Source organism: Salmo trutta, chromosome 7 (assembly GCF_901001165.1).
Source record: "Salmo trutta chromosome 7, fSalTru1.1, whole genome shotgun sequence".
Classification (NCBI taxonomy): domain Eukaryota; kingdom Metazoa; phylum Chordata; class Actinopteri; order Salmoniformes; family Salmonidae; genus Salmo; species Salmo trutta.
In genome coordinates this window covers 38,806,842-38,832,529 of record NC_042963.1, presented here as the reverse complement: position 1 = coordinate 38,832,529, position 25,688 = coordinate 38,806,842, and the positions used below count along the sequence as shown (strand labels likewise).

The 25,688-nt window shown below is 42.2% G+C and overlaps 1 protein-coding gene across 2 annotated transcripts in view; it reads left to right on the top strand.

Moving 5' to 3' along the window:
• Positions 1–25,688, top strand: part of itpr2 (inositol 1,4,5-trisphosphate receptor, type 2) — a 132,434-nt gene that overhangs the window by 71,293 nt on the left and 35,453 nt on the right. For both annotated transcript variants that reach the window (XM_029758792.1, XM_029758793.1), the window contains exons 38-48: positions 1,871–1,976; positions 7,351–7,538; positions 8,246–8,438; positions 10,123–10,385; positions 10,794–10,994; positions 11,556–11,666; positions 17,261–17,356; positions 17,424–17,543; positions 21,811–21,936; positions 22,556–22,748; positions 22,848–22,973. In XM_029758792.1, the coding sequence (XP_029614652.1) occupies positions 1,871–1,976; positions 7,351–7,538; positions 8,246–8,438; positions 10,123–10,385; positions 10,794–10,994; positions 11,556–11,666; positions 17,261–17,356; positions 17,424–17,543; positions 21,811–21,936; positions 22,556–22,748; positions 22,848–22,973 (1,723 nt within the window). The remainder of the gene's footprint in view (positions 1–1,870; positions 1,977–7,350; positions 7,539–8,245; positions 8,439–10,122; positions 10,386–10,793; positions 10,995–11,555; positions 11,667–17,260; positions 17,357–17,423; positions 17,544–21,810; positions 21,937–22,555; positions 22,749–22,847; positions 22,974–25,688) is intronic.

Here is a 25,688-nt window from a genome sequence, read left to right as displayed (position 1 = left end):
TGCTCTTTTCTCCACCTCCCTCTGCAGAGCTGGCCAGCAGACTGCATCACCTGAGGGGGAAGCATCAAGGCAGGGAGGGAGGTAGGGAGAGAGACTGGGGAGCCCCACACCTCAAACCCCCTGCCTGCTGCACTCTACCTCTCTTTTAGGATGTGTGAAAGAATGGCGCAAGACAGACGTCTCCTTTTGGAAAAGTAGAAATGTTAATGTCAAACACGATTCCATCTGCAATCAATCAAAAGGAAACGTATTGCTGTTGCCTTAAAAGACAGCTCAGTGTTCGTTTGCGCTCTGTGTACATGTCTGATTTCAGTGGGAATGAGCCAAGTTGGCTCACTGATATCATCACCTGCAATCAATGAAGGCTCTGTGTGTTTGTTTGTGTGTGCGAACCTGTGTGGAGACGCCGCTCTCAGCCAGACAGTGCAGGCAGTCGGCCGTCAGTGCTGACTGCAGATGAGATGGGGAATATCAGCTGCACGTGCTCTCTCTCCACCAGAACACTGCTCCTTTCCTCAGAACACTGCTCCTTTCCTCAGAACACTGCTCCTTTCCTCAGAACACTGCTCCTTTCCTCAGAACACTGCTCCTTTCCTCAGAACACTGCTCCTTTCCTCAGAACACTGCTCCTTTCCTCAGAACACTTAGTTGAAGGGCTTCAGCTCAACTTCACTTTTACCTTTCCGTTTTTTTCCTCCTCTCTGTGGTATCCCATGCGAGAAAGGTTGGTCGTTTGTCATGACACGGCTCTCTGTGGTACTTACCATGGAAACGGGCTGACCCCTGTGTCCATCCTTCTCTTCATCCATCCCTCATTTGCTGTGCTCTTAAATAATACATATTGGTAGTAAAAAAGAGTGAGTCTCTTGAGCATACATGTTTTCTACATGCCAGACAAGTTTTAACAGTCAGTCACACATGCATATTATGCAATCGGAGAGAGTGGGCGGTTATTTCAGTGTCTCTCTAGAGGGCAAAGGTCACAAGTGGTGGTGTCTCTACCCAGAGGCGCAAACTAAAAGAGAGAGAGAGAGAGAGAGAAAAACCCCGCTCTCCCTGTCTGCCTTCCCTCGTGATTTCTCAGTCAGCCACCACCAGGTGTTATGTAACACACACACAGTCTTCCTTGTGTGTTCTCCCATGGGAAGCATAGGATCTGTTCCTAGCACACCGCTCAGCTCAGTTTCCTTCTTCCCCTTCTTTCTTTCTCTCTCACAGGAAGAAGTCGCTTCATCCCAGAATGGAATTTCAATGATTACATCCATGTTGCTTATGTAATGATCTCACTCGTGATGTCATCATTTTATATGAAACCAATAGTGGAGTATTGGCACCGTATAGCCACAGTGTACAGCATGTGTGTAGGATGTACCGCAGATGTAAAAGCCATAGAAAGCTATTTCCTACAATGGCCAAGGCCCCTCATGAACATGCTCAATATGGCCGGCATAGTATTGTCATTCTGTATCAATGGCAAAAGCTGTCTTCTATGAATAAACTCTGATATATATAAACTCTGATACATGGAAAGACTGTGTTCCAAGTGGCACCATATTCCCTATGGGTTCTGGTCAACAGTAGCACACTATAATGGTTACAGGAGCCATCTGGGATGCAACCTTTGTGTCATGATTGATTAAGCATTGAAAATATGTTTTTCTTTGGTGTCTGATTGTTGATGGAAAGCACAAACAATGAGCGAAGCACAAACAATGAGCGAACCTCACCGTGTGTGTGTGTGTGTGTGTGTGTGTGTGTGTGTGTGTGTGTGTGCGCGCCTGCCTGCCTGCCTGCGTTCATGTTTCTGTCTGTCATAAAACAGACACATTATGGTGTGGATTTAATCTTTTCAATTTCTCTCCTCCTGCAGGGAAATGTGTTAAGGCATATTCTCCTCACTCGCTACTTTGGAAATCAAAGGCTTCACTCCAAATCAGAGTTTGGGAGCGGGAACAGCTCGGCTGGAGGCTTTGGAGGTACTAAACACGACCCCGAATAACCCCAACTATACCTTAACAATACTCCCTGTTACTTGTGGGGAGTGAGCAGATAACATACATTATTGTTTACTGGTAGCCTGCCTCCATAGGTTGTTATTTACTCATAGGCTGTAATCATAGGCTGTTATTTACTCATAGGCTGTAATCATAGGCTGTTATTTACTCATAGGCTGTAATCATAGGCTGTTATTTACTCATAGGCTGTAATCATAGGCTGTTATTTACTCATAGGCTGTAATCTACTCATAGGCTGTTATTTACTCATAGGCTGTAATCACAGGCTGTTATTTACTCATAGGCTGTAATCACAGGCTGTTATTTACTCATAGGCTGTAATCACAGGCTGTTATTTACTCATAGGCTGTAATCACAGGCTGTTATTTACTCATAGGCTGTAATCACAGGCTGTTATTTACTCATAGGCTGTAATCACAGGCTGTTATTTACTCATAGGCTGTAATCACAGGCTGTTATTTACTCATAGGCTGTAATCACAGGCTGTTATTTACTCATAGGCTGTAATCATAGGCTGTTATTTACTCATAGGCTGTAATCATAGGCTGTTATTTACTCATAGGCTGTAATCATAGGCTGTTATTTACTCATAGGCTGTAATCATAGGCTGTTATTTACTCATAGGCTGTAATCATAGGCTGTTATTTACTCATAGGCTGTAATCAGGTTGTTATTTACTCATAGGCTGTAATCATAGGCTGTTATTTACTCATAGGCTGTTATTTACTCATAGGCTGTAATCATAGGCTGTTATTTACTCATAGGCTGTAATCATAGGCTGTTATTTACTCATAGGCTGTAATCAGGGGTTGTTATTTATTCATAGGCTGTAATCTATAATCAAACAGCACAGGAATTAAATTTCGACATCTGTTGATCACATCTTTACTAATGCTGCAGAAATTTGCTTTAAAGCAGTATTCAAATCCATTGAATGTAGTGATCACAATATAGTAGCCATATCTAGGAAAACCAAAGTTCCAAAGGCTGGGCCTACTATAGTGTATAAGAGGTCATACAATAAGTTTTGTAGTGATTCCTATGTTGTTGATGTAAAGAATATTTGTTGGTCTCTGGTGTGTAATGAGGAGCAACCTGACACTGCACTTGACACATTTATGAAATTGCTTATCCCAGTTACTAATCAGCATGCACCCATTAAGAAAACTACTGTATAAACTGTTAAACCCCGTGGACTGATGAGGAATTGAAAAATTGTATGGTTGAGAGGGATGAGGCAAAAGGAATGGCAAATAAGTCTGGCTGCACAACCGATTGGCAAACATATGGCAAATTGAGAAATCATGTGACTAAACTGAATAAAAAGAAGAAACTACACTATGAATCAAAGATAAATGACATAAAGAATGATAGTAAAAAGCTTTGGAGCACCTTAAATTTTGGGCAAGAAGGCAAACTCGGCTCTATCATTCATTGAATTAAATGGCTCAATCAACACAAAACCCACTGATATTGCCAACTACTTTAATGGTTTTTTCATTGGCAAGATTAGCAAATGTAGGCATAATATTTCAGCAACAAATGCTGACACTACACATCCAAGTATAACTGATCCAATTATGAAAGACCAGCATTGTAGTTTTGAATTCCATAAAGTGAGTGTGGAAGAAGTTAAAAAATTGTCTATCAACAATGACAAGCCACCAGGGTCTGACATCTTGGGTGGAAACTTACTGAGGATAATAGCGGACAATATTGCCACTACCATTTGCCATATATTCAATCTTAGCCTACTAGAAAGTGTGTGCCCTCAGGCCTGGAAGGAAGCAAAAGTAATTTCGCTACCCAAGAATAGTAAAGCCCCCTTTACTGGCTCAAATAGCCGACCGATCAGCCTGTTACCAACCCTTAGTAAACTTTTTGAAAAAATTGTGTTTGACCAGATACAATGCTATTTTACTGTAAACAAATTGACAACAGAGTTTCAGCATGCTTAAAGGGAAGGACATTCAACAAACACTTACACAAATGACTGATGATTGGCTGAGATTGAGGGAGCTGTTTTGTTGGACTTCAGTGCAGCTTTTGACATTATCGATCAGTCTGCTGATGGAAGAATGTAAAGTACCAGTCTAAAGTTAACACCTACTCTTTATTTGTACTATTTTCCACATTGTAGAATAATAGTGAAGACATACACTATGAAATAACACATATGGAATCCCGTAGCACCAAAAAAGTGTTAAACAAATCCAAATATGTTTTATATTTGAGTTTCTTCAAAGTAGCCACCCTTTACCTTGATGACATCTTTGCACACTCTTGGCATTCTCTCAACCAGCCTCAATAGTCTTGAAGGAGGTCCGGTGATTTGTGGAGGCCAGGTCATCTGATGCAACAGTCCATCACTCTCCTTCTTGGTCAAATAGCCCTTACACAGCCTGGAGGTGTGTTTTGGGTCATTGTCCTGTTGAAAAACAAATGATAGTCCCACTAAGGGCAAACCAGATGGGATGGCAAATCGCTGCAGCATGCTGTGGTAGCCATGCTGGTTAAGTGTGCCTTGAATTGTAAATAAATCACAGACCATGTCACCAGCAAAGCACCATCACACCTACTCCTCCATGCTTCATGATGGGAACCACACATGCAGAGATCATCCGTTCACCTACTCTGCGTCTCACAATCTCAAATCGGACTAAAGGACAGATTTCCACCGGTCTAATGTCCATTGCTCGTGTTTCTTGGCCCAAGCAAGTCTCTCCTTCTTATTGGTGTCCTTTAGTCGTGGTTTCTTTGTAGAAATTCTACCATGAAGGTCTGATTCACGCAGTCTCCTCTGAACAAATGATGTTGAGATGTGTCTGTTACTTGAACTCTGAAGCATTTATTTGGACTGCAATCTGAGGCTGGTAACTAATTAATTTATCCTCTTGCAAGGAGTTAACTCTGGGTCTTCCTTTCCTGTAGTGGTCCTCATGAGAGCCAGTTTCATCATAATGCTTGGTAGTTTTTGCGACTGCACTTTGACTGACCTTCATGTCTTAAAGTAATGATGGACTGTCATTTCTCTTTGCTTATTTGAGCTGTTCTTGCCATAATATGGACTTGGTGTTTTACCAAATCTTCTGTATATCACCCCTACCTTGTCACAACACAACTGATTGGCTCAAATGCATTAAGAAGGAAAGAAATTCCACAAATTAACTTTTAACAAGGCACACCTGTTAATTGAAATGCATTCCAGGTGACTACCTCATGAAGATGGTTGAATGCCAAGAGGGTGCAAAGCTGTCATCAAGGCAAAGGGTGGCTACTTTGAAGAATCTCAAGTAAACATATATATTTTGATTTCTTTAACAATTTTTTGGGGTTACTACATGATTCCATATGTGTTATTTAATAGTTTTGATGTCTTCACTATTCTATAATGTAGAAAAATAGTTAAATTAAAGAAAAACCCTTGAATGAGTAGGTGTGTCCAACGTTTTGACTGGTGCTGTATATGTTATGGCTTTACACCCCCTACTATATTGTGGATAAAGAGTTACCTGTCTAACAGAACACAGAGGGTGTTCTTTAATGGAAGCCTCTACAACATAATCCAGGTAGAATCAGGAATTCCCCAGGGCAGCTGTCTAAGACCCTTACTTTTTTCAATCTTTAGTAATGACATGCCACTATGTATGCGGATGACTCAACACTATACACGTCAGCTACTACAGCGAGTTAAATCACTACAACACTTAACAAAGAGCTGCGGTTAGTTTCAGAATGGCTGGCAAGGAATAAGTTGGTCCTAAATATTTCTAAAACTAAAGCATTGTATTTGGGACAAATCATTCACCATACCATAAACCTCAACTAATTATTGTAATATATAATGTGGAAATTGAGCAAGTTGAGGAGACTAAACTGCTTAGAGTAACCCTGGGTTGTACATTTTTATGTTCAAAGTATGTTGATACAACAGTAGCTAAGATGGGGAGAAGTCTGTCCATAATAAAGCACTGCTCTGCCTTGTTTTAAAACATTTATTTATTTAACCTTTATTTAACTAGGCAAGTCAGTTAAGAACAAATTCTTATTAACAATGACGGCCTACCCCGGCCAAAACCCGGACGAGGCTCAGCCAATTGTGCGCCGCCCTATGGGACTCCCAATCACAGCCGGATGTGATACCGCTTGGATTCAAACCAGGGATTGTAGTGACACCTCTTGCACTGAGATGCAGTGCCTTAGACCGGTGCGCCACTCAGGAGCCTTTTTAACAACACTATCAACGAGGCTGGTCCTACAGGCTCTAGTTTTGTCGCACCTGGACTACTGTTCAGTTGTGTTGTTAGGTGCCACAAAGAGGGACCTCAGAAAATTACAATTGGCTCAGAACAGGGCAGCACAGCTCGCCCTTAAATGTACACGCAGAGCTAACATTAATAATATGCGTATCAATCTCTCATGGCTGTAAGTGGAGGAAGTTGACTTCATCATTACTTGTTTTTGTAAGAAGTGTTGACATGTTGAATGCACCGTGGTGTCTGTTTTTTAAACTACTAGCACACTGCTCGGACACCCATGCATACCCTACAAGACATGCCACCAGAGGTCTCTTCACATCCTCAAGTCCAGAACAGACTATGAGAGGTGCACAGTACTACATGGAACTCTATTCCACATCAGTTAACTGATGCAAGCAGTAGAATCTGTTTTAAATAACTGAAAAATATATACCTTATGGAACAGCAGGGACTGTGAAGGGACACATGGGCACATGCACATGATAACATGCAATCTACACATGTGCAAATGGGTGTTGTATTGTAAATATGGGGTGGTGGAGTGGTGGCCTGAGGGAACACACTGAATTTGTTGGCTAAGGTCTTATGACATGCAATGTCATGTAGTATTTGTAACTGTATGTTACTGTCTTTTGTTGCTGGACCCCAGGAAGAGTATCTGCTGCCATGACAGGAACTAATGGGGATCCATAATAAATATAAATCATAAGTTATTTCTTCATAGGCTGTAATCATAGGCTATTGTTTACTCATAGTCTGTAATCATAGGCTATTGTTTACTCAGGCTGTAATCATAGGCTATTATTTATTCTTGACAGTTATAAAACAAACCCTCGGTTCCAAATCAGACATGGGTTAAAATGCTATTTGATATCATTCAATTACTTTTAGCGTTTGCTTGAGACTGCCTGGTTTGCCAGGTGGGTGGGGTATCCACGTTTGCTAGTATTCCATTTGTCCATTAAGCCAGACAAGCACAATAGTATTCGAACCCAGGTCTGTTCCAAATCATGTCCTCCCATTTCCCCCATTCCAATCCATGTGTTTATTAATCTATCTATCTTATCTAATTGCAGGTGGCTCTCTGGTCCAGGACTCTGACAAGCCGGGCAGCAGCATGGTGGACATCCAGTGTCTGCTTGACAGCGAGGGAGCCTCAGAGCTGGTCATAGACCTCATCGTCAGCACCAAGAACGATCGCGTGTTCCAGGAGAGCATCCTGCTAGGCAACGCCCTGCTGCGGGGGGGAAACACTCAGATACAGGTGGGTGAGGAGAGGGTAGGCTCACTCAGATACAGGTGGGTGAGGAGAGGGTAGGCTCACTCAGATACAGGTGGGTGAGGAGAGGGAAGGCTCACTCAGATACAGGTGGGTGAGGAGAGGGAAGGCTCACTCAGATACAGGTGGGTGAGGAGGGGGTAGTCTCACTCAGATACAGGTGGGTGAGGAGGGGGTAGTCTCACTCAGATACAGTGGGTGAGGAGAGGGTAGGCTCACTCAGATACAGGTGGGTGAGGAGAGGGTAGGCTCACTCAGATACAGGTGGGTGAGGAGAGGGTAGGCTCACTTAGATACAGGTGGGTGAGGAGAGGGTAGGCTCACTCAGATACAGGTGGGTGAGGAGAGGGTAGGCTCACTCAGATACAGGTGGGTGAGGAGGGGGTAGGCTCACTCAGATACAGGTGGGTGAGGAGAGGGTAGGCTCACTCAGATGCAGGTGGGTGAGGAGAGGGAAGGCTCACTCAGATACAGGTGGGTGAGGAGGGGGTAGGCTCACTCAGATACAGGTGGGTGAGGAGAGGGAAGGCTCACTCAGATACAGGTGGGTGAGGAGGGGGTAGGCTCACTCAGATATGTAAATGTGCACAGATACAGAGATTCAGGTTGAACACACACACACTCACTCCGATACAAGTGTTTATCAACTATCTGATGGGTCGTTTACATTTCTACCCTCCCACCCCCCTCAGAACTCGTTCTACCACCAGCTGCACAAGCAGAAGAAGTCGGAGCGCTTCTTCAAGGTGTTCTATGACCGCATGCGTCTGGCCCAGCAAGAGATCCGGGCCACTGTGTGTGTCAACATGTTTGAGGTCAGCACCTGCAGGAAGAGAGAAGAGGACGTCGACGTCAGTCACAGTGGCATCCGGCTCAGGAAAACAGGTATGTTCTATTTCTATGTTTCCATAGAAATAGAATGACTAGAACAGCCATTCCCATTCAAGTCAATGTTGCATGATGGGTGGGACGGCAGCCATATTGAGGGTCCTCATGAGTGTACTGTCAAATTGCCTAGGTCTGAGGGGCTTTGGCCATTCTAGTCATTCTGTTTCTATGATCCTCTCCTTCATACCTCGTATTTGGTTCCATCAGGCATCTGTATTTATGTCTCTATGTTCTGATGTACAGTCAGGTGCTGGAGTATTGAAAACAGGGGTGGCAATAATTTTGACCCTTATCTTTTTAGAGTAAAAAAAAACTTAGTTATACTAAATATATTTCTCTGAGCAATTGTATTAGTATAAAATATATTTGCACATTTTTGCATACAATATAGCTCAGTATTTGTATTTATTTTATACAGTCTTTTTTGCTAATCTTTATCAAGGCTGCCAATAAATTTGGACCTGACTGTATACTGTTGGTGGAAAACTAGATTCTCCCCACTGTGAATAAATAAAGTTAGTTTGATTCATATACCTATTCATTCAGTTCTCGAGCTGCAGTCTTTCCCCTCTTTACTTCCCCTTGTTTCATGGGAGAACAAGTCCAGACATGTCTGTGATGCAGCAGATATTGTCAAATCTACATTGACTCCACAGACTGAAGTGTGGTGTGGAAGGTTGAGAGTTAAATAGCGAGGGAAAAATGTGGGAGGATGAGAGGTGAAGAGGGATTTAAGTTCTAAAGCTGCTGAGTCATAATGGTCATGAGGGGTCAGCTCTGAACATGAGCCTACAGGTCGCCATGGAGATGATGGGAAAAGGGCTCTCAATGCAGACATACTGATAAAAGGCCTATAATGTACATTTGCTGTTATTCAAATGCACATTTGTAGTGCATCTGTGTAATTTGTAATATACAGTAACAGTAATACAGTGTAGTATATGCATCGTCATTCAAAAGTTTATTTCTCTCTCTGCTGACATCATTATACCTTAGGCCCCAGTCGATCTCTCTGGGCCGAGGTCATTAACCCATTTAACTAGCAATGTGACTACAGTAAAAACAGTGTTAATCTGTGTGGTTTCCCCTGTAGTTTCACTGACCTCTGAACACTGTGGAGTGATTCTGTGGTTCTCTGTTCCTGTTTCGCCCCCATGCCTGCGGTCACATGTCAGGGGCCATGTGAGGGGCCACAGCACTAAGTCTATCAAAGGGCCATTGTACCCAGACGTGTTGTTTTGATACAAAAACACTTACTACACAGTTAACCCGTTGTCAGAGGGGTCACAGTCATTTAGGAATTATTACAAAAAAGTGGTTGTTTCGAATTATAAGATTTCATATCAGTTTTGCTATCAGTTTGACTGAGGGGGAAACATTGAAAAACAATCATGGGAATGGATTGGCTCACAGTGAGTAGCAGGGTTGGGGTCCATTTCAATACAATAATATCAGGAAAGGAATTGAAATTCAAGTGATTACATGATCGAAAAATAATGCAACATTTTCATATTTAGAATTTGAATTCCACTGCGAAATTTTCTGACTTGAAAGTAAATCACCCTCCAATCCTAGTCAGCAGAAATTCACAGGTTTTCCAGAAATTCTGAGGATGTTTAGGATTGTTTCCAGAATTGTGAAACCCTTCAGTGACCCACCCCTTCCTCTCCTCCTCCTCAAGCGAAAGACTCTTCCCTTCACATGAAAGACAACATGCGTGGCCAGTTGAAGGAGGCGTCCTCAGCCACCTCCAAGGCCTTTGTCTCCTTCCGGAAGGATCTGGACACAGACCTGGAGGTGCTGGACGGCCAGGCCGGTGATGGGCCCGGGGGAGGGGGCGAGGAGAGAGAGGAAGAGACCCAGATGAGCCCGGCCATCACCATCATGAAGCCTATCCTGCGATACCTCCAGCTGCTCTGTGAGAACCACAACAGGAACCTGCAGGTATTGAATTAAATGGAATAAAGCTCTTCTTGATCCTCAGCATATGGCCACTGTATTGTGAGATCACAGTTCCTCTAACCACAAGCTGAACTTCATGGTGTTTACCATGTTCACATGATGAGTAAATCATGAATCATAAGTGAATCATCTCAACAAGGATTAGCAGGTGGGCCTAATGCATTTGAGGAAACAGATTAGATTCTGAGACGAAATCATTGTCATTTTCAACAACCGGGTATTATTGTCAATATCTGGCTCACGGTTTTATTCTGAAAGGCATGACTTTTATTTTCACACACCCTGCTATAAACCCAGATCAGTTGTGCTCACACTCAGATAGGATGTCATACTAGTATCCAATGAATATTAACCACCTTTCTTCCCCTCCTGGTTCCTCCCTGAATCCAGAACTTCCTGCGGAACCAGAACAACAAGACCAACTACAACCTAGTGTGTGAGACTCTGCAGTTCCTGGACATCATGTGTGGCAGCACCACGGGAGGCCTGGGCCTGCTGGGCCTCTACATCAATGAGGGCAACGTGGACCTTGTCCGGCAGACCCTGGAGACAATCACCGAGTACTGCCAGGGGCCTTGTCACGAGAACCAGGTAGGGGACCACCACTACCTACCAGGTCACCCCAAAACTGTGCCAGTGTAGCGGAGGCGGAATCACGTTCTCGTGATGAGGTATCCCTGCCTGAGACTAGGAAACCCAAATTATACGATATGTCACCGTCGTACCACAAGGATTTCCTTTTGGCCCGGGGTCACCCACCGGTTACACCAGAAAACTATAATGTTGCTGTGCTTACTTTACCATCGAAGATGCATTTGATTTTGTGGTTCAAGCGTAGCCATGAAAACCGTTGACAGCAAATATGTGGGGTTGTTCAGTAAGATGTCAATTAATAAAGTGGTTGGGACGTTACACAATTGGCCTACAATACTGCTAGACTGACAACAGTATTGTCTAATTGATTCTAAAACATCTTAATTAAAAGGATAGTTCACTTTTTTTAAGTTTTAGCTTATTGTCGAGGGTGTTGGGTGTTATTTGAACTACCTATTTAAATCTTGCCAATTTTAGTTCCACTATTATACCCCCAATGGAAAGTTGTCCTCATTTTAAAGTGTTTTCCGCTCACTAACTAACGTCTTGTTGTCCCAGTCCTGTATAGCCAAGCACGAGTCCAACGGAATCGACATCATCATAGCTCTGATAGTCAACTCCATCAACCCCTTGGGGAAGAATCGAATGGACCTGGTGCTGGAACTCAAGGTTAGCATGCCTCTCCATACACATTCACCCCCCCACGAGAGCCCTATATCAACAGCTGGATAAGCAGCAGAGAATAGCCCTATTAATATAGGGCTATTGGCCATTCATACTACACACATGATGTTATCACTATCAATGGCAATCATTTCAGAGTCAGTTTCTTGTTAAAAGACCCATTTGTCCTTGTGTTATTGCCGTACGAGGTGATATCTGCTGAGATGTCAGGGTGAGGGAAGAATGCACTGAACTTCTTTCCTCCTTTCTTACATAGGTAACACATGTCTTTCCTCAGTGCAGTGGTGATTTTAGCATGTACATTTCGGTGGGGCAAACTCCCCCCAAAAATGTTGATAAATACCAGAAAAGCCACTAAACAATACATTAATTGCACTATAATGGTGCCTACAAACTGTTAGGGCCTACACAAAGCTGTCCCAACAGCAGAGTCCGAACAGCAGTTCCAACACCTTACTACTGCTACACCTGGCTATCAGCGGAGCATTGTCTAGCAGCCTCATTTACTGCCTTTTAAAAAGACAGCTGATATGGCTGACTTGCTTAAACAAATGTGGTTTCTACTGACAATGGAGACGTTCAAACTATATGGCATAAGGAGACGACGATTGGATAAGAGGCAATCTGTAATTTCGATTTAAGACATTACTGAGCGAGCTAGGACAGACGTAGTCAATATAACTATTTGTTCAGCACTTTTGAAATGTACAGCGACAGAATTCAGAACATGGGCCGTTCTTACAGTATTCTCCCTGTACACCAAGTCAGAACCGTAGGATAAATGAAGGGGGCATATAAGCAGACAATGAAAGCTCTTACCATATTCGATGATGACATTTTTCTCAAACACCACTAAGTCAGAACAGTAGGCTAAGTTATGAGGGGGAACGGTACTAAATTATTACGGTGAGGCACATGGGCTACTAACAGCTTATTATACATCATACATTTCGTATTACTTTCTTAGCTACGGTATACATATCTTCCTGGCATTTTACATCATTCATGCAGCAGCATACAAGACATTTTTGGACTCACCTTGTTGTGCTGTGCGGCGGTCCTTCATGGGCAGTGATCTTCAGGTCGTAGCTCTAGAAAGAGGACAGAGTTCCCCGACTTGGAATTCCGTATTGGATGACCATGCAAAATTTATTTTACCAGTCAGAGCTTGTTTTTTTCCCCAGAGTTCCCAGTTGTCTTGAACTCTCTGAAGTCTGAGATTTCCCAGTTCTGAGTTTCCAGTTGTTTTGAACTAGGCAGAAGTCATGCTGGATTGACAGCATGGCCAATGTTGAATGTATATCCTTTTAAGCTTGGAAAAGAGACCCTTATACCCAGACTTGGACCATACATCCACTCCACTGAATAGCAGGCTAGTGATTTTGGTATTTGGTATTTTATTAGGATCCCCATTAGCTGTTGTAAAAGCAACAGCTACTCTTCCTGGGGTCCACACAAAACATGAAACAAGAACAGCTCAAGGACAGAACTACATAAACATTTTTGAAAGGCACATGTAGCCTACATATCAGTGCATACACACAAACGATCTAGGTCAAATGGGGAGAGGCGTTGTGCCACGAGGTGTTGCTTTATCTGTTTTTTTAAACCAGGTTTGCTGTTTATTTTACCAATATGAGATGGAAGGAAGTTCCATGCATTAAGGGCTCTATATAATACTGTACGCTTTCTTGAATTTGTTCTGGATGTGGGGCTTGTGAAAAGACCCCTGTTGGCATGTCTGGTGGGATAAGTGTGTGTGTCGGAGCTGTGTGTAAGTTGACTATGTAAACACTTTGGGATTTTCAACACATTAATGTTTCTTATAAAAAATAAAAAGTGATGCAGTCAGTCTCTCCTCAACTCTTAGCCCAGAGAGACTGGCATGCATAGAATTTATATCAGCCCTCTGATTACAATTAAGATCAAAACCTGCCGCTCTGTTCTGGGCCAGCTGCGGCTTAACTAGGTCTTTCCTTGCAGCACTGGACCACATGACTGGACAATAATAAAGATTAGACAGAACTAGAGCCTGCAGAACTTGCTTTTTGGAGTGTGGTGTCAAAAAAAGCAGAGCATCTCTTTATTACGGCTAGACCTCTCCCCATCTTTACAACCATTTAATCTATATGTTTTGACCATGACAGTTCACAATCTAAGGTAACACCAGGTAATTTAGTCTCCTCAACTTGTTCAACAGCCACACCATTCATTACCAGATTCAGCTGAGGTCTAGCACTTAAGGAATGATTTGTACCAAATACAATGCTCTTGTTTTAGATGTTCAGGACCAGTTTATTACTGGCCACCTATTCCAAAACAGACTGCAACTCTTTAAGGTTTTCAGTGACTTCATTAGCTGTGGTTGCTGATGTGTATAGGCTTGAATCATCAGCATACATGGACACACCTGCTTTCTTTAATGCCAGTGGCAGGTCATTGGTAAAAATAGAAAAGAGTAGAGGGCCTAGAAAGCTGCCCTGCAGTACAGCACACTTTACATGTTTGACATTAGAGAAGCTTCCATTCTATTAGATTGATTATGGCAGAGGCTGAAAAGCACATAAGTAGCACGTACGTTTTTTTCAACAACAAGTTATGGTCAATAATATCAAGGCTGCACTGAAATCTAACAGTACAACTCCCACAATCTTCTTATTATCGATAACTTTCAACCAATCATCAGTAATTTGTGTTAATGCAGTACGTGTTGAGTGCCCTTCTCTAAGCATGCTGGAAGTCTGTTGTTCATTTGTTTACAGAGAAATAGCATTATATTTGACCAAACACAATTTTATCCAACAGTTTGCTAAGAGCTGTCAGCAAGCTTATAGGTCTACTGTTAGAACCAGTAAAGGCCACTTTACCACTCTTGGGTAGCGGAATTACTTTGGTTTCCCTCCAGGCCTGAGGACAAAGACTTTCCTCTAGGCTCAGATTAAAAATAAGACAGATAGGAGTGGCTATAGAGTCAGCTACCATCCTAGTAGCTTTCCATCTAAGTTGATCGATAACAATAAATCTTCCACCTCTCCCACACTAACTTTACAAAATTCGAACTTGCACTGCTTTTCTTTCATTATTAGTTTTTTTATGCATGGATACAATTGCTCACTGTTGGTTGTTTGTCATTTCCTGCCAAAGTTTGCCCACTTTGCCAATGAAATAATAATAAAAATATTTGGCAACATCAAATGGTTTTGTGATTAATAAGCCATCTGATTCGATGAAAGATTGAGTTGAATTTATCTTTCTGCCCACAATTTAATTGAAAGTACTCCAACATTTTTCCATCATTCTTTATATCGTTGATCTTGGCTTCATAATAAAGTTTCTTATTTTGTTGTTGTTGCGTTTAGTCACATAATTTCTAAATTTGCAGTAAGTAAGCCAGTCAGATGTGCAGGCAGACTTGTTAGCCACTCCTTTTGCCCCATCTCTTTCAACCATACAGTTTTTCAGTTCCTCATCAATCCATGGAGCCTTAACAGTTCTAACAGTCAGTTTCTTAACAGGTGCATGTTTATCAATAATTGGAATAAGCAATTTCATAAATTCATCAAGTACAGCGTCTGGATGCTCCTCGTTAATCACATCAGACCAACAAATATTTTTTACATCATCCACATAAGAATCACAGCAAAATCTTTTGTATGATCTCTTATACACTATTTTAGGCTCAGCTGTTGGAACTTTGGCTTTCCTGGATATAGCCACTATATTGTGATCACTGCACCCAATGGGTACAGATACAGCTTTAGAACAAAGTTCTACAGCATTAGTAAAAATGTGATCGATACATGTGGATGATCTTGTTCCTGTAGTGTTTGTAAACACCCTGGTGGGTTGATTAATAACCTGAACCAGTTTACAGGCACTGGTTACAGTAAAAAGCTTCCTGTTGAGCAGACGGCTTGATGAAAACCGGTCAATACTCAGGTACCCATGAAAGTAGACCTCTCTGTTTACATCACATACACTATCAAGCATTTCACACATATTATTTAAATACTGACATTTAGCACTTGGGGGCCTATAGCAACATCCCAAAAGAAAAGGCTTTAGATGTGCCAAGTGAACCTGTAACCACAACACTTCAATAACACTTGACATAAGATATTCTCTAAGCATTACATGGATATGGCTCTGAATATATACAGCAACACCTCCCCCATAAGTATTTATGTCTCTTCTATAGATGTTATATCATTGTATTGCTACTATGTATCATCAAATGAATTATCTAAGTGAGTCTCAGAAATGGCTAATATATGAACGTTATCTGATGTTAGCAAGTTATTGATTTCATGAACCTTATTTCTAAGGCTACATATATTAATTTGGGATATTTTCATCCCTTTCCTGGGTAGCTTATCAGAGACGGACATAATACTGGAAAGAGCAAACAAAGCAAGAGAAAAAAATATACATTCAGCAGTCTATTAATCAATTGATGTGTGTGTGTGTGCTGCGGGGTTGAAGCTACGAACCCATAGGCTTGGCTCTTCTGGGAGGGTGGGTGGACAATGAGCCTGTCATAGCAGATGTAAGTAATGTCCCCACGTGCTCTGGCAGCTTTTATGGCTGGGATCAGTTCTTTCCTCTTCTGGCGCACAGCTTCAGGATAATCCTCGTTGAGGAAGATATACGTTCCTCTCAAGTTCTTGGCTCTTTAGCTAGCAAGCTAGTAGCGTTTTCTTTGCAATTCTGCCTAGAAGACCAGCATCCCGGAGTCGCTTCTTCACTGTTGACGTTGAGACTAATGTTTTGCGGGTACTATTTAATGAAGCTGCCAGTTGAGGACTCAAACAAGACACTCTAATGTACTTGTCCTCTTGCTCAGTTGTGCACCGTGGCCTCCCACTCCTCTTTCTATTCTGGTTAGAGCCAGTTTGCGCTGTTCTGTGAAGGGAGTAGTACACCGCGTTGTACGAGATCTTCAGTTTCTTGCCAATTTCTCGCATGGAATAGCCTTACTTTCTCAGAGCAAGAATAGACTGACGAGTTTCAGAAGGAAGTGCTTTGTTTCTGGCCATTTTGAGCCTGTAATCGAACCCACAAATGCTGATGCTCCAGATACTCAACTAGTCTAAAGAAGGCCAGTTTTATTGCTTCTTTAATCAGTACAACAGTTTTCAGCTGTGCTAACATAATTGCAAAAGTGTTTTCTAATGATCAATTAGCCTTTTAAAATGATAAACTTAGATTAGCTAACACAATGTGCCATTGGAACACAGGAGTGATGGTTGCTGATAATGGGCTTCTGTACGCCTATGTAGATATTCCATAAAAAAATCAGCTGTTTCTAGCTACAATAGTCATTTACATCATTAACAATATCTACACTGTATTTCTGATAAATTTTATGTTATTTTAATGGCCAAAAAATTTGTTTTTCTTTAAAAAACAAGGGCATTTCTAAGTGACCCCAAACTTTTGAACGGTAGTGTATGTTTCTTTTTTTTAGCATAACAGGTGGGGTTCAACAGAGGTGGATTTTGAAGTCAGTTTCCACCGGGTAACAGATTGTGGAGTGGGTTAGGATGTGATGGTCATGTGTCGTGGTCTCTGTGTGCTAGAACAACGCCTCCAAGCTGCTGCTGGCAATAATGGAGAGTCGCCATGACAGCGAGAACGCCGAGAAGATCCTTTACAAGATGAGGCCCATGGAGCTGGTGAGTGAATCCACACACACACTAACACACACAAATACACACCTTACTGACAACGTGTGTGTTCCAGGTGGATGTGATGAAGGAGGCGTATGCCCAGGGGCTGGAGAGTGAGGCTGAGGAGAACACTATAGGAGACCAGATCAAACCAAAAGACGTAGGACACAACATCTACATCCTGGCCCACCAGGTAACCCATGACATGTGTGTTATAACAAGCATGATTGAGTGTGTGGGAGAGAATTTGTGCGCCATGCATATTAATACTTTAATAAGGGCCCAATGACAAAGGCAAAGTCAGTGGCACAGAAAAAGACGGTAATTCACATACTGTATCATTCGCCTATGTGTCACACTCTTACTCCACCGCCAGGTTGAGTCTAAGGATTCATGTCTGTAGGTGTGTTTATATAGGCTTGTTTTATGTGATTTTAGCAGGTGATAATGGATGTAACTTTCAATGGAAGAAATGGTTCCTGTGTTGAGTCAGACAGACCAGGTCTAGCAGGTTTTCACTTCTGTCTTTCACCCAAAATAGAGCTGAGTGTCAGACGGGGTATTTCTGTCCCACCAACGGACTGGTTTCATCATGACCACCGAGCTCTCTGGGGCTGGCTGTTTGCACTTCCAAAATAACACAAACACACAATCAGAAGTTTGCACTAACACACTCAACCCCATTATGTAACCGCACATGTGCAAATGAACATACATTACATACCACACACCTGCCTCAAGCATTCATAGACACACACATAACCCAAGCATTCCCTTTTAGCTATTGCTCCTGTTTATCAGTAAAAGTCACCACACTTCTGAGCATCTGCCCAGCAAACCAAAATTGGTTATGTGAAAGTTCCCAGAATGTAACAAAAAGTACTTTCCGAATGCCCTGTGTGTGTATATAGTATTCAGACGCCTTGGATTTTTCCACACTTTTGGTTCTTTACAAACTTATTCTAAAATGGATTACATTTTGTTTTTCCACCAGTATGTACAGTTGAAGTCAGAAGTTTACATACACCTTAGCCAAATACATTTAAACTCAGTTTTTCACAATTCCTGACATTTAATCCTAGTAAAAATTCCCTGTCTTAGGTCAGTTAGATCACCACTTTATTTTAAGAATGTGAAATGTCAGAATAATAGTAGAGAGAATGATTTATTTCAGCTTTTATTTCTTTCATCACATTCCCAGTGGGTCAGAAGTTTACATACACTCAATTAGTATTTGGTAGCATTGCCTTTAAACTGTTTAACTGGGGTCAAATGTTTCGGGTAGCCTTCCACAAGCTTCCCACAATAAGTTGGGTGAATTTTGGCCCATTCCTCTTGACAGAGCTGGTGTAACTGAGTCAGGTTTGTAGGCCTTCTTGCTCACACACGCTTTTTCAGTTATGCAAACAAATTCTCTCTAGGATTGAGGTCAGGGCTTTGTGATGGCCACTCCAATACCTTGACTTTGTTGTCCTTAAGCCATTTTGCCACAACTTTGGAAGTGTGCTTGGGGTCATTGTCCATTTGGAAGACCCATTTGCGACCAAGCTTTAACTTCCTGACTGATGTCTTGAGATGTTGCTTCAATATATCCAAATCATTTTCTTTCCTCATAATGCCATCTATTTTGTGAAGTGCACCAGTCCCTCCTGCAGCAAAGCACCCCTATAATATGATGCTGCCACCCCCGTGCTTCACGGTTGGGATGGTGTTCTTCGGCTTGCAAGCCTCCCCCTATTTCCTCCAAACATAACGATGGTCATTACGGCCAAACAGTTCTATTTTTGTTTCATCAGACCAGAGGACATTTCTCCAAAAAGTACGATCTTTGTCCCCATGTGCAGTTGCAAACCGTAGTATGGCTTTTTTATGGCGGTTTTGGAGCAGTGGCTTCTTCCTTGCTGAGCGGCCTTTCAGGTTATGTCGATATAGGTCCTTTGCTGTTGTTCTGCGATTGATTTGCACTTTTCGCACCAAAGCACATTCTTCTCTAGGAGACAGAATGCGTCTCCTTCCTGAGCGGTATGACGGCTGCGTGTTCCCATGGTGTTTATTCTTGCGTACTATTGTTTGTACAGATGAACGTGGTACCTTCAGGCATTTGGAAATTGCTCCCAAGGATGAACCAGACGTGGTGGTCTACAATTTTTTTTCCTGAGGTCTTGTCTGATTTCTTTTGATTTTCCCATGATGTCAAGCAAAGAGGCACTGAGTTTGAAGGTAGGCCTTGAAATACATCCACAGGTACTCCTCCAATTGACTCAGATTGGGGCGGCAGGGAAGCCTAGTGGTTAGAGTGTTGGACTAGTAATCGAAAGGTTGCAAGTTCGAATCCCCGAGCTGCCCCTGAACAAGGCAGTTAACCCACTGTTCCTAGGCCGTCATAAGAATTTGTTCTTAACTGACCTGCCTAGTTAAATAAAGGTCAAAAAAAAAATGCTTATCAGAAGCTTCTAAAGCCATGACATCAATTTCTGGAATTTCCCAAGCTGTTTAAAGGCACAGTCAACTTAGTGTGTGTAAACTTCTGACCCATTGGAATTGTGACACAGTGAATTATAAGTGAAATAATCTGTCTGTAAACAATTGTTGGAAAAATGACTTGTGTCATGCACAAAGTAGATGTCCTAACCGACTTGCCAAAACCATAGTTTGTTAACAAGAAATGTGTGGAGTGGTAGAAAAATGAGTTTTAATGACTCCAACCTAAGTGTGGTACTGTAAGTATGGTACTGGTACTGTACAGTTGAAGTCTGAAGTTTACATACTCTTAGGTTGGAGTCATGTGCCTTTTACTGAGGATTGGCTTCCGTCTGTCCACTCTACTATAAAGGTCTGATTGGTGGAGTGCTACAGAGATGTTTGTCCTTCTGGAAGTTTCTCCCATCTCCAGAGAGGAACTCTGGAGCTCTGCCAGAGTGACCATTGGGTTCTTGGTCACCTCCCTGACCAAGTCCCTTTTCCCCCGATTGCTCAGTTTGGCTGGGTGGGTCAGCTCTAGGAAGAGTCTTGGTGGTTCCAAACTTCTTCCATTTAAGAGTGGAGGCCACTGTGTTATTGGGGACCTTCAATGCTGCAGTACCCTTCCCCAGATCTGTGCCTCGACACAATCCTATCTTGGAGCTCTACAAACAATTCCTTTAACCTCATGGCTTGGTTTTTGCTCTGACATATGCTGTCAACTGTGGGACCTTATATAGACAGGTGCCTTTCCAAGTTATGTCCAGTCAATTGAATTTCCCCACAGGTGGACTCCAATCAAGTTGTAGAAACATCTCAAGGATGATCAATGGAAACAGGATGCACCTGAGCTCAATTTCGAGTCTCATAGCAAAGGGTCTGAATACTTATGTAACTAAGGTTTTATTTTATTTTTTTGTAACACATTTGCAAACATGTCTAAAAACCTGTTTTCGCTTTGTCATTTTGGGGTATTGTGTATAGATTGTGGAGGAAAACCTTTTATTCATTCCATTTTAGAATAAGGCTGTAACAAAATGTGGAAAAAGCGAAGGGGTCTGAATACTTTCCGAATGTGTGTGTGTTCAAGATATCATCCTAATGTTAGATCAAACCCTATCTAGAACTTAATGGGGATCTTAGCTTATGATCTGGGAATGTTCCCAGTTTGCTGTGTGCTGTCTGAAATAGTCAGCTGAGAATCACCCCCATCTCACCTGATGGAGAAGAAAGAGTCCGCTGACAAGTGTATCATCTGTCTCCCTCGCTGATGTTTATCACCACAGTTAGAGGTATAGGCAGGCAGACATTCATCACTGGATAGAGAGGAAAAGTAGTACATTGTCAACAACAGACTTGGTATTGAGCAGATGGTTTGGGGAATGATGTCTCTGCTTGATGATTGACATCAGAATGCCTCACTGAATGGCAATGATCTCTCACTGGTCTGTTTCATTGTAAGGACTGTCTCTCTACACTTCATGTGTCTGTCCTTGACAATTAGACTGTCTTTGTTACTCTCCTGCAGTAGCATGCCCATGCACACTCATGTGCATGTCACACATACACATACATATCCTCTCAATATACTTATTACAGGCTATGTTAAAACCCTACACTCCAACCCGAGTACTCCGTTCTGCCACCTCTGGTCTCTTGGCTCTCCCACACCTACGGGAGGGCAGCTTCTGCTCAGCCCAGTCAAAGCTATTTTCTGTCCTGGCACCGCAATAGTGGAACCAGCTCCTGCCCATCATCGAAAAACATCTGAAACCCTACCTCTTCTTAAATAATCCCACAGCACCCCCCCCCCCCCCCGTTCGCACCTCCTCCTCAGCATCTGCTAAATGACAAACATTTTAATGTTTAGAAGTTTTTAAAAATTAGGTGTTGAAATGGATTGGGTAACAAACCCATTCCACCTTTTTATTATCGATGACAGAGCTGTAATAGTGGAAATACTTAGTGTTGACTGATTGGCTGTACTTTGTGTGTTTCAGCTAGCCAGACACAGCAAGTTCCTGCAGCAGAGCTTGAGGCCGCCAGCGGCGGGGCTGCTGCTGAACGATGACACGGAGGCAGACGACGCCCTTGGTTACTATGCCAACCACACCGCTCAGATAGAGGTAGACCTCACCCAGACAGTCTTCATCCAATCACATCATCCTATTATCTCAATCCAGTGGCAAAAACTGGGTAAAACTAGTTGAAATTACGTCATGATTTTTATTTCATCCAGTTTTTGGTTGTAATGACACCAAATCATCCAATTTTGCTCGATGGAAAGCTACAGGCCTCTTCTGCACTTGTTTTTGCTCAGGGGTTTGTGATATATGGCCATGGGCTGTATCCAGGCAAACTGCATTGCGCCGTGCGTAAGAGCAGTCCTTAGCCGTGGTATATTGGCCATATTCCACACCTCCTCGGGCCTTATTTTTAAATATACAGTACCAGTCAAAAGTTTGGACACAGCTACTCATTCAAGGGTTTTTCTTTATTTTTACTATTTTCTACATTGTAGAATATTAGTGAAAGACATCAAAACTATGAAATAACATATGGATTCACATAATTTCTTCAAAGTAGCTACCCTTTGCCTTGATGACAGCTTTGCACACTCTTGGCATTCTCTAAACCAGCTTCATGAGGTAGACACCTGGAATGCATTTCAATTAGATATACCCCTGAAAGTACAGCTACTTTTGTTCTTAGTCTTAGGTGTATCATATCATGTTCTTTCCTCAGATTGTGCGTCACGACCGCACCATGGAGCAGATAGTGTTTCCAGTGCCCAACATCTGTGAGTACCTGACAGAGGAGTCCAAGACGCGCGTGTTCACTACAACCGAGAGGGACGACCAGGGCAGCAAGGTCAACGACTTCTTCACGCAGTTTGATGACCTCTACAATGAGATGCGCTGGCAGAAGAAGATACGCAGTAAGATACAAAGTTTTACACTGATGAACAATTCTGGTGGTGAAATAATGGCTACATTGTGATACAGGGACATTAATCAGTTGTCCCGTGTCTCTATAGACAACCTGGCTCTGTTCTGGTTCTCTCGGCACATCTCTCTGTGGGGAAGCATCTCTTTCTACCTAGCCGTTCTAGTCAACGTGGCCGTGGCACTTTTCTACCCCTTTGGAGATGACGGAGATGAAGGTGAGATGTCCTACAGCAAGTTCTTATTCATTAGGGACAGTTTGAAATACATAATGTCCTCATCTGCTTGCATGTGCCTCCCCTATCAAGGTGTTTTTGTACTTCCCTTATGCACTACGCTTTTCTGCACGCTTACTATACCACCGGTCAATATAATCTACCAGTCGACTGTCTATCCTGCCCTTTATCCATAGTGACAATAGTGGTAGTTGGATTGTGTGTCTAGACCTGTAATCGGTTAATCATACCAATCATACCAAACATAAAATAATTTGATTGTGACCAACGGGCTCGATTCGGTCTTTATGTAGCAAAATTGGAAATTGTGTTTTTTACATTGGATAAACGTAGAGACTCAGAGCTATACAATTGTATGTCATACACTACAGTTGAGGAACAATGGGAAAGTAATTCTGCTTTGAAAGTTAATAAACTTGTAACCTCACTTTTGAGAAAATAGCCCTTGAATGTTTTGGTACTACTACTGGAAAGCCCTTCTTTGTCTACACCCATTCAGCATCGTTCACACCCTTTCAAGCTTTAGCCCCACCCATCTCTTTAAGGATTCACATGTGAGGCTATGTACTAAACAACCACAGTTTTTTAAGACTAAAGGCAGGTTTATACTACGGATGTGTTTGCAAATTTAATCTGCAGTGGCTGAGTGTGCTCTGGGTGTTCGTAAGCTCAGAGTGTTGCCAGATTGGCCATTCGAAAAATTGAGAGCGATTCATTCTCGGAGCGTTCAGAGCGCACACTGAACGCTCTGGCTGAAAAGTAGGGTTGATCCAAGCATTCTGACCGAACAACAGCAGTCAAGCACCCAAGCTAACTGGCTAATGTTGGCTAGCTTGCTAGCTACTTCCAGACACAAATGAGAGAACAGCTCACTCTGACCATTTTACTCGCTCTAACAGAGCTGGTTAGGCTGTTTTTATGTTATCTGGAGCATCGGTGACGGCAACTGTGCTGCTGGCAATAATGTAATTACGCTTTTTTTACCAAATTTATCTGGCACCAACCATATTCAACGTGTGTTGAGCGTTTGTAAATTCGTTAGTTATTCTGCGCTCTGGCACACTCAGACGAGTGCTCTGAAATTGGAGTAGATAGCCAGAGCGAATTTACCAGCTACGTCTATCGAAAGTTGTTGCAGTGACAACATAAACATTCTATTGAAATAGTTAGCAGTCTTTTGTTTAGACATGTATCTAGCTAGCTAAACAATGAACCATAATCCCAACTCATAACGTTGCTACCCTGCATGAATCTGTAGGTAGCTAACCAAACAGGTTCAATGTTAGCTAGCTAACATTAGGCTTTAACTAGCAATCCAAATGGCTCTGAGATATGAATAATATTACTACACAGATCATACACATAACGTTAGCTAGCTAGCCAGCCTATTAACTTTAGCTAGCTAGTTAACAGTACACTTTAACTTGAAATGAAAATTACTTTCTGACAAAATGAGTCATGTGAAATATCTGAAAATGTAGCTATCTAGACTCTCTTACCCGTATACATGGATGGATGCTTCTACCTCTCTGTCACGAATGTCATGGTTGCCCATACTTTGAAAATGTAATCCGGAGCCTTCTGTGTAATCTCTTTTCGACTCCATCTGCATATTTGCAGTTAAACACCAGAATTTTCTCCATCTCCTTAGCTATCATACTCGAATTCCAATATTTCAAAACTCGGTCCTTCAGAAAGTGGACAGCAACACTTATGCAGTTCTACTACGTGATATCTTTAAAAAAAAGCTGTGTTAGAAAGTATTACCAACACATACTGACCAGCTCATATTATAGACCGAAGCACGCTACATGGCAGACCAATCCGAACTCCTCTATCGGCATGTCCAGCCCACTCACTTTCTCAGCCAGTCATGGCTAGTAGGAAGATTTTGGTCTTTTTTCCATGGCTAAACCAACTAGGCTAGTAATTTAACAATGATATTCATATTTACAGATGGCATACAAGTTTGTTATTAACTTCACTAGGGTAGGGGGCAGCATTTGGAATTTTGGATGAAAAGCGTGCCCAAATTAAACTGCCTGCTACCTAGGCCCAGAAGCTAGAATATGCATATAATTGGTAGATTTGGATAGAAAATACTCTAAAGTTTCCAGAACTGATATGGCAGGCGAAAACCTGAGGAAAATCCATCCAGGAAGTACTATTATTTTGAATGGCTGTTTTTCCATTGAAAGCCTATCCACCATACAAAGACTTAGGACCCAGTTCACGATCTCTATGGCTTCTTCTACATGTGGCCAGTCTCTTTAGGCATTATTTCAGGCTTTTACTCTGAAAAATGAGGGAGATACAGCACTTTCAATGAGTGGTCAGTGGAAATGTCCAGACATGAGCCCAGCGCGTGATCAGGAGCGCGCCTTTCTTGTTTCTCCTTTTCTATTGACGAAGCTTTTGTCCGGTTGAAATACTATTGATTATTTATGACAAAAACAACCTGGGGATTGATTTTAAACATCGTTTGACATGTTTCTACGAACTTTTATTGTACGTTTTTGACTTTTTGTCTGGATGTTGAGAGCTCGCTTTGTGCCTTTTGGATTACGGAACTAAACGCACCAACTAAACGGAGGTTTTTGGACATAAAGAGGGACATTTTCGAACAAAACAAACATTTATTGTGTAACATGGAGTCCTGGGAGTGCCACCAGATGAAGATCATCAAAGGTTAGTGAT